Raw genomic sequence first — 12,362 nt, 5'->3', positions numbered from 1 at the left:
CACTGGTGTCAGGAGCACAACCTCTCCCTCAACGTCAGTAAGACAAAGGAGCTTGTGGTGGACTTCAGGAGAAGAGATAGAAAACACAGTCCCATCACCATCAATGGAGCACCAGTGGAGAGAGTCAGCAGATTCAAGTTCCTGGGTGTCCACATCACTGAGGAACTCACATGGTCCATCCACACTGAAGTCGTTGTGAAGAAGGCTCATCAGCACCTCTTCTTCCTGAGATGGCTGAGGAAGTTTGGAATGAACCGCCACATCCTCACACGGTTCTACACCTGCACTGTGGAGAGCATCCTGACTGGCTGCATCTCCACCTGGTATGGCAATAGCACCGCCCACAACGCAAAGCACTGCAAAGGGTGGTGCGAACTGCCAGACACATCATCGGAGGTGAGCTTCCCTCCCTCTAAGACATACAGGTGCATCTCAATAAATTAGAATGTCGTGGAAAAGTTCATTTATTTCAGTAATTCAACTCAAATTGTGAAACTCATGTATTAAATAAATTCAATGCACACAGACTGAAGTAGTTTAAGTCTTTTGTTCTTTTAATTGTGATGATTTTGGCTCACATTTAACAAAAACCCACCAATTCACTATCTCAAAAAATTAGAATACATCATAAGACCAATAAAAAAAACATTTTTAGTGAATTGTTGGCCTTCTGGAAAGTATGTTCATTTACTGTACATGTACTCAATACTTGGTAGGGGCGCATTTTGCTTTAATTACTGCCACAATTCGGCGTGGCATGGAGGTGATCAGTTTGTGGCACTGCTGAGGTGGTATGGAAGCCCAGGTTTCTTTGACAGTGGCCTTCAGCTCATCTGCATTTTTTGGTCTCTTGTTTCTCATTTTCCTCTTGACAATACCCCATAGATTCTCTATGGGGTTCAGGTCTGGTGAGTTTGCTGGCCAGTCAAGCACACCAACACCATGGTCATTTAACCAACTTTTGGTGCTTTTGGCAGTGTGGGCAGGTGCCAAATCCTGCTGGAAAATGAAATCAGCATCTTTAAAAAGCTGGTCAGCAGAAGGAAGCATGAAGTGCTCCAAAATGTCTTGGTAAACGGGTGCAGTGACTTTGCTTTTCAAAAAAAAACAATGGACCAACATCAGCAGATGACATTGCACCCCAAATCATCACAGACTGTGGAAACTTAACACTGGACTTCAAGCAACTTGGGCTATGAGCTTCTCCACCCTTCCTCCAGACTCTAGGACCTTGGTTTCCAAATGAAATACAAAACTTGCTCTCATCTGAAAAGAGGACTTTGGACCACTGGGCAACAGTCCAGTTCTTCTTCTCCTTAGCCCAGGTAAGACGCCTCTGACGTTGTCTGTGGTTCAGGAGTGGCTTAACAAGAGGAATACGACAACTGTAGCCAAATTCCTTGACATGTCTGTGTGTGGTGGCTCTTGATGCCTTGACCCCAGCCTGAGTCCATTCCTTGTGAAGTTCACCCAAATTCTTAAATCGATTTTGCTTGACAATCCTCATAAGGTTGCGGTTCTCTCGGTTGGTTGAATCTTTTTCTTCCACACTTTTTCCTTCCACTCAACTTTCTGTTAACATGCTTGGATACAGCACTCTATGAACAGCCAGCTTCTTTGGCAATGACTGTTTGTGGCTTACCCTCCTTGTGAAGGGTATCAATGATTGTCTTCTGGACAACTGTCAGATCAGCAGTCTTCCCCATGATTGTGTAGCCTAGTGAACCAAACTGAGAGACCATTTTGAAGGCTCAGGAAACCTTTGCAGGTGTTTTGAGTTGATTAGCTGATTGGCATGTCACCATATTCTAATTTTTTGAGATAGTGAATTGGTGGGTTTTTGTTAAATGTGAGCCAAAATCATCACAATTAAAAGAACCAAAGACTTAAACTACTTCAGTCTGTGTGCATTGAATTTATTTAATACACGAGTTTCACAATTTGAGTTGAATTACTGAAATAAATGAACTTTTCCACGACATTCTAATTTATTGAGATGCACCTGTATATACCAGGCAGTGTGTGAAAAAAGCTTGGAGGATCATCAGAGACTCCAGCCACCCGAGCCATGGACTGCTACCATCAGGCAGGCGGTATTGCAGCATCAGGACTTGCACCAGCCGACTCCATGATAGCTTCTTCCCCCAAGCAATCAGACTTTTGAACTCTTGATCTCCCACAATCAAAATACATCAGCACTGCACTTTATTACTCTATCTCACACTTGACTGTCATAAATTATATTATTATTATTCTCTCTTAACAACTTATCAACCGACAGCCTGAATGTCAATACAGTACAATACAACCTACTGTACATTCTATATATACTATATATACTTTTTTTTTATTGAATAATGTGTATCTATATTGTATACTGTACAGTGTATGTTTTTATTTGTATATTGTGTTGTGTGTAATTATGTGTATATTAGGCTTTAAATTGTGTTGTGTTAATCTGATGTTATTGTAAATTGGTATATGTCTCATCACTGTCACGACTGCTATGTTGATCGGAACTGCACCCAAGAATTTCACACACCATTGCACTTGTGTATATGGCTGTTTGACAATAAAAGTGAATTGATTTGATGTGACGTGACTAACACAGTTTTGGTCTGTTTTTAAATGTTTCTTTGTAAAAGCAAACTGAACTAAGAAGAAAATGCAACATTGTAACAATATTAGCCCCTAAAATTGTAGCTACAGGTCTGAAAACGACCTCATTATAGGTTACGCTGTACCTGGTCTTTTAAAAATCCTTGTTATTGAGGGATTGGGCTTAATCTCCATCCGGGAAACATTTTTTGGTGTTTTTTGGCATCTTCCTTTATGTATTGATTATTCACCTGGAAAAGAAAGTCATGAGGATGTTTACAGTAAATGAGTTGTTTAATAAAAAAATCTGTTTTTTTTGTAGGGTCAGTTGAGGGTGCAGTACAAAGAATTGTATTAGCTATATTCACAAAATTGTATGTGGTGCAAATAAAAATAAATGTTAGGCAACGTTTCTTTGTATCTTAGAGTATAAATGTTTATATGGCGAAAGAATATACATGGCAAATATTTTGTGAGATACATGGATAGACACTTTTATCACGCTTAACATTTTATTATTATTTTTTTCACCTTATTAATTTTTCTGTAGGAGAAGCATTGTCAACAGAAGTACAACGTATCCTGCATCATGATTCTACCACAATATCAGCGCAAGGGCTATGGGCGATTCCTCATTGACTTCAGTAAGTACTACACTATCTTTTCTCTGTCCTGTCAGTCTGAGTTTTTTTAATAATGGAAATGGTTGAGATATTCATAAGAAGTTATTGTGAAGAGAATAAACTGTTATGGCTCCTGCAGGTTATCTGCTGTCCAAGAGGGAAGGCCAGCCAGGCTCACCAGAGAAGCCGTTGTCAGACTTGGGCCGACTCTCCTACATGGCATACTGGCGTAGTGTAGTGCTGGAATGCCTGTATGAAATCAGAGACAGACATCTTACCATCCGCAAACTCAGCAAAGTCACTGGAATTTGCCCTCAAGATATCACGGCCACCCTGCTTAATCTCAACATGCTGGAACAGAGGGGAGACCAGTAAGAGAGACCTCAATATCCAATTTTAGATTAATGTCATTGTACACCTTAAAAAGTGTCATACATTATCTGTAAACGCAGGCACAGAGAACAAGAATCATATATATCCTGCAACATTTCACAGCTATCTTTGCTCCATTTTTACATTTGAATATAAAACACTTTTACATTCGAGAATGTACACATTACTTGGTCTTTAGCATCTTGGCAGAGGTGGCTGATTATATATGTTTAATGAGTGCTAACAAGACGCAAAAGGAAATAATTCACATTTACGCATGTGGCAGACGTTTTTATCTAAAGCGACTTGTGCATTCAAGAAATCTGTGTTCCCTGGGAATCAAACCTAAGATCTTGGCGTCAGGAACATTTAAACACTATTTTGGTTGATGGGGTCAACCCAAAGAGCCCCCCTCTAACAAACACTCTTCACAAACAGGAGTAACAATGGGCTTCTTTGAGATTCTTCACATTGTAGCTGTGAATGTCAGGCTGAGTGCAATGTCATCCTTAAAAAAAAAAAAAAACAGGCTAAAAGTTAAAAACACAGCAAGCTGCAGCATATTAACTAGGAATTTGTCCTGTATATTAGAGTAGCGTGTCAGTAACATGCTTGTAATTGCACGTGTTACTCTAACAGTTTTTAGCTCAATATAAGTACATGCATTATGAACTTATTATCGTTTAATATTATTTTGTTTTTATTATTTGTAGTCAGGTTTCCTGGATGTAGTGCCGGTGACTTAAAATCTCTTCCTGTTGTTAAAGGGTGGTTATTCTGCGCAGAGAGAAGCTGGTGGCCACTCACATGGCCCGACTGAAGGCTAAACCTCGGCAACTTGAAGTCGATCCAGACTGTTTGCGCTGGACACCTGTTATCGTCACCAACACAGTGGTATCTGAGGGAGAAGGGGATGATGATGAGGAAGAAGAGGAAGGAGAGGGGGAACCTAACAAAGAGGTATTATCTTATGAAGTATACAACATAATGGACATACAAGTACATGCTAAAGCTTAACTTCTGTTCTCTGTAACTAATCTGTTGTATAGATTAAACACAGCCACAAGAGCTCTCCGCTCTCTTGGCATGTGTCAGGAGAACGGGAAGAGAAGGAAGAGAAACAGAGCTTCCCTACATTCCCCAAAAGCCAAAGCTCTCCACCACCCTCTTCTTTTTGCAACAGTGTACTCAGTCCTGAACGGCCTTCCCTTTTTCTTCCCGCTAATGGGGAACGCAGCGGACCTGGACGCCATTCCAAAAACTGGTTATGGGGCAAGGTGAAGGATGCACCACGCCCAGGGCCTGGTCGACCCCGCAAAGTAAGGCTGCCTGAGGATGAAGATGATGATGATGATGATGATGATAATGATGAGGAGGATAGAACTGACATTAATAAGGTCACAACATCATCACCAACCCTGTTGCCCTTAGATAATGAGCCTGACTCCACATCAACCTGTACCTTGGAGGCTCCCAGGCACTCTACAGTTCCGCTCCCACGCAGCAGAGGGCGGCCTCCACGGAAGAAGCGTGGCCCAAAACGCAGGCTTGGCGAGGATCCTGAAGATGGCCTGCCATCGTTGCCACACAGCACAAGGCTAAGTGAACCTGCTCTAGTTCGACAAGCCTTTCTCAATGAGAGCAGTGTAGATGAGGAGGAGGAGGAAGATGAGGAAGAGTTAAGGACTCGTTCTCCACCTGTCCTCACCAAGCCCACATTTGGACTTAAATGCAAGGTATGTGCAGTTAAGTAAATTGTTTCATTTTCTCTGAGCTTTAAGTTCCATTGTTTGTTGATAATTACAAGATACATAATTCTTTGCCTTAAATTTTGTTTTCTTTTTCATGACAGTTTTATGTAGATTTTATTCACATTAAATTGTTTGTTACTTTACTGAGCATAACATCAAATCTTCTAGGCTTTTTGATTCTGCTGTGGATAATTCTGACTGTAGAATTTCCTTTGCTTTCCTCCTCCTGTAGTCTCAGAAGTCCTTACAAAAGAGGCGTGCACGTCAGCGCAGCCACCCCCATAGCAGTGTAGTGACAGAGACCATCTCAGAGACCACTGAGGTTCTGGATGAGCCATTTGTGGATTCAGATTCTGAGAGGCCCATGCCCAGACTAGAAGAGGAGACTCCGTTCGGCAACCCTCTCCGACGCTACACAGCAGCCCGCAAACACATGAAACCTGCCCCCAAGAGCATCAGCAGAAGCAGTCTGACTGAATCGGAGGATGATGGTTAGTTATACTAAGGACTCCTACTGGGATTCAATTTGAATTGTTGTACTTTCCAGATATACATAGAACTGCTAAATTTGTTCTATTACTGTTTACACACTTTTTTTATTATTATTATTTTCTGTAATGTTATTTCTTTTCCAAATTCAAAAATATCTCTTTTTGTCCAGATCCCACTCCTGTGCTGAAGCCAGTTGCTGGCCTGAGAAGACCTGAACCTTCAGAAACCACAACAACTGAGGTGCCTGAGGTCCCTGTAAAGAAGAAGAAAGGCTGGCCTAAGGGCAAGAGTCGCAAGCCACTGCACTGGAAGAAACGTCCAGGCAGGAAGCCTGGTAGTGGAGCCAGTCAGACAGCTGACTCCAGTCTTGCAGTTCCATCCTCAGAGGACCCACCACCCCCAAAGATTAAAATGAAACCTGGCAGGAAACCTCGCAGCTATTACCTGCAGCGGGCCCAAGAGGAGGCAGCCAGACTGGAGTTTGAGCAGAACCAGCTGGCTCAGCAGCAATTAGATAATTCAACACTGGAGGACAGAGCCTGTAAGAAGACAACAAAAACCTTAACTGACCTTAACCCTGAGAAGCGGAAAGACTCAGAAGATGAGGAAGATTTCCTTCAGAAATTTAGAGAACCATCCAAACCCAAAAAGCGAGGCCGACCGCCAAAAAATACCAACCTCCCTCCCCCTGTACCAAAACCACCTTCTGTGTCTGAGCCAGAAGAGGAAGACGAGGAGGAAGACAGACCATGGGCAGTGGAGAAGACTAGCCGTCCATCTTCTTGTACCATGTCACAGTCTTCCAGCACCAGTGTCCCTCAGCCAAGAGCTAACACAGACATGGCAGATGCAGAGGAGGATGAAGAGCATGATGATGAAGATTGTGATAACAGGGTTAGTCGGAGAATAGCAACGACACCAGGCTCAGGAAGCCGGCGTAGTGATGATCATGATGCCGATGATGAAGGGGATGGTCGTATAGAAGAGAAAAGTGACAGTGGCAGCAGCAGTAAGATAAGGAAAGGTCAAGACTCTGAGGAGGATGAAGAGGAGCAAGAGGATGAAGAAGAAGAGGAACCATCGTCGCCAGCTCACTCTCTGCCTGTGAAAGAAGAACCACAAAGCAGTGAAGGTTTTTTAGACATGCAGGGAAACTTGGCCCGGGACTATGTCAGCAAACAGGAGGAGGGGGAGGAAGAGGATGCAGAAGTGGAAGAGGTAAAGACAAGCTCTGTTGATGGTCAGGATGAACGGCAACGACGAGAACAGGAGGAATCTGCAGCAGCCGCGGCAGCTGTAGAGACAGTAACTGCCATCACAGCCCCCTCTGAACCACTGGACATGCAGCCTCTAAATGTTGAGGACAAGGCTGTGCTCATTATGGATACGGAGCACTCACACCAGCACCCTGATTTTAAAGATGACCTGAGCCACCACCAACACACGCATCACCACAGTAGTGAGCTGGATCTGGAAACTGTGCAGGCAGTTCAGTCACTTACACAAGGTGAGGCCCAGGAGGAGGAATCCGAGTCACATGGGGCCTACCTGGACTGCGAGGAGACAATGGCTGCCTGTCGCACCCTCCAGAGCTACAGTCATGGTGAGGGAGAGGAGGAAACACTAGCCCTGGTGGAGGACTGTGGAGCCTCCCAGCACAGCCCCATGCCCAACCCACCAATGCCCACTTTACCGAACCAGTCTGTACACTCAGTCAGCAGCCCTGGAATGACGTCTGGTCCTATGGAGACTGGACCAGGAGTGCCTGGTCCCACAGGAACTGCAGTGGGATCAGTTGGAGGGTATACCCAAATAACCCCAGAGCACCCCAGCTCTCTATCAGCTCCTACACTGCAAAACATGGAGACATCCCCCATGATGGATGTGCCATCAGTTTCAGATCATTCCCAGCAGGTGGTGGACAGTGGCTTTAGTGATCTGGGCAGTATCGAAAGCACCACAGAAAACTATGACAATCCAAGCAGTTATGACTCAACTATGGGTGGTGGTGGAAATGGAGGAGGGAATGGAAGTAATGGAGGTGGCATGTCTGCGGCTGCAGCAGCAGTGGTGGCTGCTTCCACATCTTCGTCATCTTCATCTTCTAGTTCGGTCACACCATCATCTTCGCAAGGCAACAGCTGCTCCTTTGTCTCAACCCCTGGAATGTCTTCTTCCAGCACCGGGGTTGGCTCTCAGATTGCCATGGGTAGCTGTAGCCTTATCCAACAAGCAGGTTCTGGGCCTACCAATGGACCTGGATCTAACAGTGGTAGTGGCGTCCCACAACCTCCACCCCCACCACCTCCCCCTTCTGCTAGCACTCCAAGTTGTAATATAAAGTCTTCACAAGGATGTGTCATTGAAAGGCCACCAAGTGCCAGTCAGCAACAGCAGAAGAAGGTGTCACAGCCTCCTCAACAACAGCAAAACCCAACACCACAGCCTCCACCCTCTGCTCCACCACCACCTCCACCTCAGCAGCAAGCACTCTCACAGTGCAGCATGGGAAATGGCTTCGCTTCCACACCCATGATCATGGAGATCCCTGAAAGTGCAGGCAGTGGAGGAGGAGGGCGGACTTTATATGACCGTATGGGCCAGGACTTTGGTCCTGGAGGCTATGGCCAGCCCTCTGCTACTTTCAGCTTAGCCAAACTCCAGCAACTAACCAACACCATCATGGACCCCCATGCCATGTCTTACTCGCATTCTGCAGCGGTCACTTCATATGCTACAAGTGTTTCTCTGTCCAACCCAGGGTTGGCACAACTTGCATCCTCCCCACACCCATCACTGCCTCAGGCACAGCCCACTATGACCCCACCTCCCAATTTGAGTTCTGGCTCCATGAATCTTGGCTCTCCTTTGATTCAGTGCAACATGCCAGGGCCCAACATTGGACTTCCTCCCCCACCCCATACACAGCGATTGCAAGGCCAAATGGCCACCGTAAAAGGCCACATTTCTATTCGGTCCAAAGCCTCTCAAATTCCAGCTGGCTCCCCTCACCAGCAGCAGTTGTACAGTCGAAGCTCTGGTGCTGTGACCATGCAAGGTTCCCCACGAACTCTAACAGTGCAGCGTGGGATGATGCCAAACCTAATGCCCACACCTGCTGCTTACAACTCTATGAACATGAATCCACTAAATGCTGCAATGTCAGCTGGTTATCGCATGCCGCAGCCCATGATGAACAGTGGATACCACAGTAACACACCGTATATGAATCAATCAGCCCAGTATCCCATGCAGATGCAAATGGGCATGATGGGAGGGCAGGCCTACCCACAGCAGCCTATGCAGCCCAATCACCATGGTAACATGATTTACACGGGCCCCTCGCACCACAGCTATGCTGGTGTCCCCAAACAGTCACCTTACATGAGCAGATGAACACCAGTGTACAAGCAGAGGGAGAGAAAGCTAAGAGATGTTTCCACTGAACTTTGCATCTCTACTTCATTCATTTAGATCCACCCTCCAAAGTCAGGGCGAAAAGGCAAAAAGACAAGTGAGCTTAATGGAGGAAGAGGACATAGAGACTGCGACAATTTCTTTTGCTTTCTTAATATGTTGTCGTCAAGCTCTGTTCCATTGGGTTCATTTCCTAATTGCCTGAGCTGGGAAGATGATGAGAGATGATCATGTGAGATGATCTAATGGACTTTTTATTGTGGCAAGTGTAGATTGCCCTCTATCTGCCATTATCCATGAGACAGAGGGCGAAGCATCAAAGCAGCTAAAGGAGAAGTGAACCTAACTTTTTAAACTGAGAAACAAGTACATTTAAGTTGTTAATGAACACATTGAATCATGCACACAGTCTTCAATTGACAAAGGAAGCCTTACCTAAAAAGAGACAAAATAATTGTAGATGGACTTTATTTTGTATTTTATTTTTATTATATTATCATTTACTTTATTTTTAACATGTTCTCGTTTTTTTATGACTGTTGAGATGCTTGTGTTTCAGTCTGACCTCATGCTTTGTGTGTGGCTGTTTTGGGAAAAAGTGATTAAAGCTTGTTTGCTCACCTGCACATAAATACATTTACTCAAATACACAGCTCTATAGCCACTTGAGAAATTGCATGGAGGATCTTGAAATGGGGTTCTAGTCGGCATACAGAAGGTGTCCATTGTCTGTAAATCCGTGTCTTCCCAGTATGGAATCGTGTCTATCCAAACTTTACAGTAGGGAGAACCCAAAACAGAGGTAAAAGACTGCTTCACTTGGAGTTGCATACAGGTATATCTGATTGTAATGACCAAGCATCATTCTTCATACCGTAGACTGGACCGAGCAGAATTCCTTTGAAACTAGTTCATGTAAATATTCTGGTACTACCTGGTTCACAGCACAGACCGCGCTTTCACAAACACTCCACAGATGTCACTAGAGAGCACAGCAGTCTAATAGAGGGAAGGTTTTTAACTTCATTCTACATAGTGCACCATCTACATAATGTGGAGGGTAAAAAAAATGATGTAAACACACAGGAGCATGTCTGCAAAGCAGTCAGCTATGGCTGTTAGTATTGTAACTGTGCTCATCCAATGAGGTTAATGATTTCTCTTAAAGTAGGCCTTACTGTGGCACCAGTGAGTAGTGCTCATCAAACTCCAGCTGATCATGAGGTTGTGATCGCTGTTGGCAACAAGGAGTTGTACAAATAAGTAGATCCGTGTCTGCAATGCACACATGGGCTAACAAACACTTATACCTGAGATAAAGGATAAAGTGCACGATGTTCTGAAATGGTTGCTGTTTTAGGACAATGGACAGCTAATTTCTTAATGATCCAGTATTCATTGTCAATATGACGAATCTTTCTCAAAGATCTTACGTTTCATATATTATTTGTGCGCTATTGTTTTTCTGAATTTTATCAGACTGGGCAGCTTTCTTTTATGACACAAGCTGACTCTTTTTGACTTTAGAAGACTTCTTGTAGAGAAAATGTTTTTTCTAAAATATAAAAGAGAAATTCTGACATGGATATTGGTACTGTCATTTTTTTCACTTCTGTTTCAGGAAAAAAAAAAACAATGCATATTTTTTAGCTCGACTCTTGGGGTAATATTATTAAGAAATTCAAAACTAAAAAAAATTACAAATCACTTTTAGTGAATTTAAGATGCCTTTAACCTTTCCATTCCATCTCATATCTAGAGTTTTCTATCTTTGTGTAGTATATTAATGCTATTTTAAAACAAAAGGAAAAGCAGATATCTAAAGGTCACTTAGCGTTATTTTCTTTTGTTTTTCTTGGTTATTGTGTGTGTTTAAGACAACTTCCTTACATCTACGAGGCATGTAAAAATGAGCTCAGTATATTTCTGTCTGTTTATATTGCTTATTGTTTCGTATCCTTTGTAATTGTACATGGTGAGTTGTAAGCCAAGAGAGAGCCTGGTACCCAGAGAAAGAGAGAGAGCCAAGCTGGGGCGCTCAGTGATGGTCGTAAGCGTCCACCTTCCACTCCTCTCTGTTTTGTCCCTGTATGTATTTCCATTTGTTCGTTTCTTTCTTTTTCTTAGCAAGTACTTAAAAAAAAAAAAATAAAATAAAATAAAAAAAATACTCTGTACATTTTAACATGAAACAAAAATAAATTATGTTGAGCCATTTCATTTGTCATTGTGTTTTTAACTACATCTTTTCAGGGATTTCACAGCTTTTTGCCTTGCAGAAGTCATTCAGCTATGTCAGTTCCATGCCAGTGCAAGCACAGGGTGGCTACTCGATTACAATTTTATCATTTATCTTATTTAACTAAAGGGTTTTTTTTTTTTTTTTTTCTTTCTATCTAAAGCAGTGGTTCGCATCCTATACAGACACAGGAACCCAGACTCTTTTGCCTATGAGTCTTTCTTTGAATTGTGAGAATATGTAATAGAATATTTATCAAATAATTTCTTTAATGTGCAGGTTTTTTTTTTCTTCTTTTCCTGAAATCGGACCCCCCCCCCCCCCCCCCCCCGCCCCCCGCCCCCCGGTTGAATTACCTTTATCTTGGTTGGGATAAAGGTAAAAATACAGGATGTTGTGAAATGCTTACTGTCTTAGGACAATGGGCAGAGAATTTCTGTTTTTTAGAAGTTGACCCTCGAATGTAACGAGTTGTGGTCACACATCTGTGTAAGTTTGTATTTTTACTTACTAATAAATTAATTTACTTATTTAAATACTGTGAATGCATTATTGTTTTTAGAAGTTAAACAATTTTGCAGTTTTAAAAATATCTATTCAAAACTACAGTTTTAAAGAGATATCGTTATTATTATCAATGGTCGTTTTAATTGGAAAATGTTGTTTTAACCATGCAATATCTAGTAATGACATAATTGAGTTAAAAATAAATAAATAAATAAATAAATAAAATTGGTTTCAGAAGAAAAGCAATATCGCTTTGAATCCTGTAGCTCCAGTCTTGAGTCTGGACGAGGTGCTGCTCACCCATTTCTAGAGAGCATCTTCTCCTGAGCCAATAAAACAACGATCTACACGGACGTTTCCGTG

General features: G+C 42.8%; 1 protein-coding gene across 1 annotated transcript in view; it reads left to right on the top strand.

Annotated features, from left to right (window-relative positions):
- LOC127425275 (histone acetyltransferase KAT6A-like) overlaps positions 1–11,469 on the top strand; it is a 65,706-nt gene extending 54,237 nt beyond the window's left edge. The window contains exons 11-16 of the mRNA XM_051671035.1: positions 3,149–3,242; positions 3,361–3,592; positions 4,361–4,553; positions 4,643–5,329; positions 5,577–5,835; positions 6,006–11,469. Coding sequence (XP_051526995.1) covers positions 3,149–3,242; positions 3,361–3,592; positions 4,361–4,553; positions 4,643–5,329; positions 5,577–5,835; positions 6,006–9,232 — 4,692 coding nt within the window. The 3' untranslated portion in view covers positions 9,233–11,469. The remainder of the gene's footprint in view (positions 1–3,148; positions 3,243–3,360; positions 3,593–4,360; positions 4,554–4,642; positions 5,330–5,576; positions 5,836–6,005) is intronic.
- The last annotated feature ends 893 nt before the right edge of the window (positions 11,470–12,362 follow it).

This window comes from Myxocyprinus asiaticus, chromosome 3, assembly GCF_019703515.2.
Source record: "Myxocyprinus asiaticus isolate MX2 ecotype Aquarium Trade chromosome 3, UBuf_Myxa_2, whole genome shotgun sequence".
NCBI classification, from domain to species: Eukaryota; Metazoa; Chordata; class Actinopteri; order Cypriniformes; family Catostomidae; genus Myxocyprinus; species Myxocyprinus asiaticus.
This window is presented reverse-complemented; position numbering and strand designations above follow the sequence as displayed.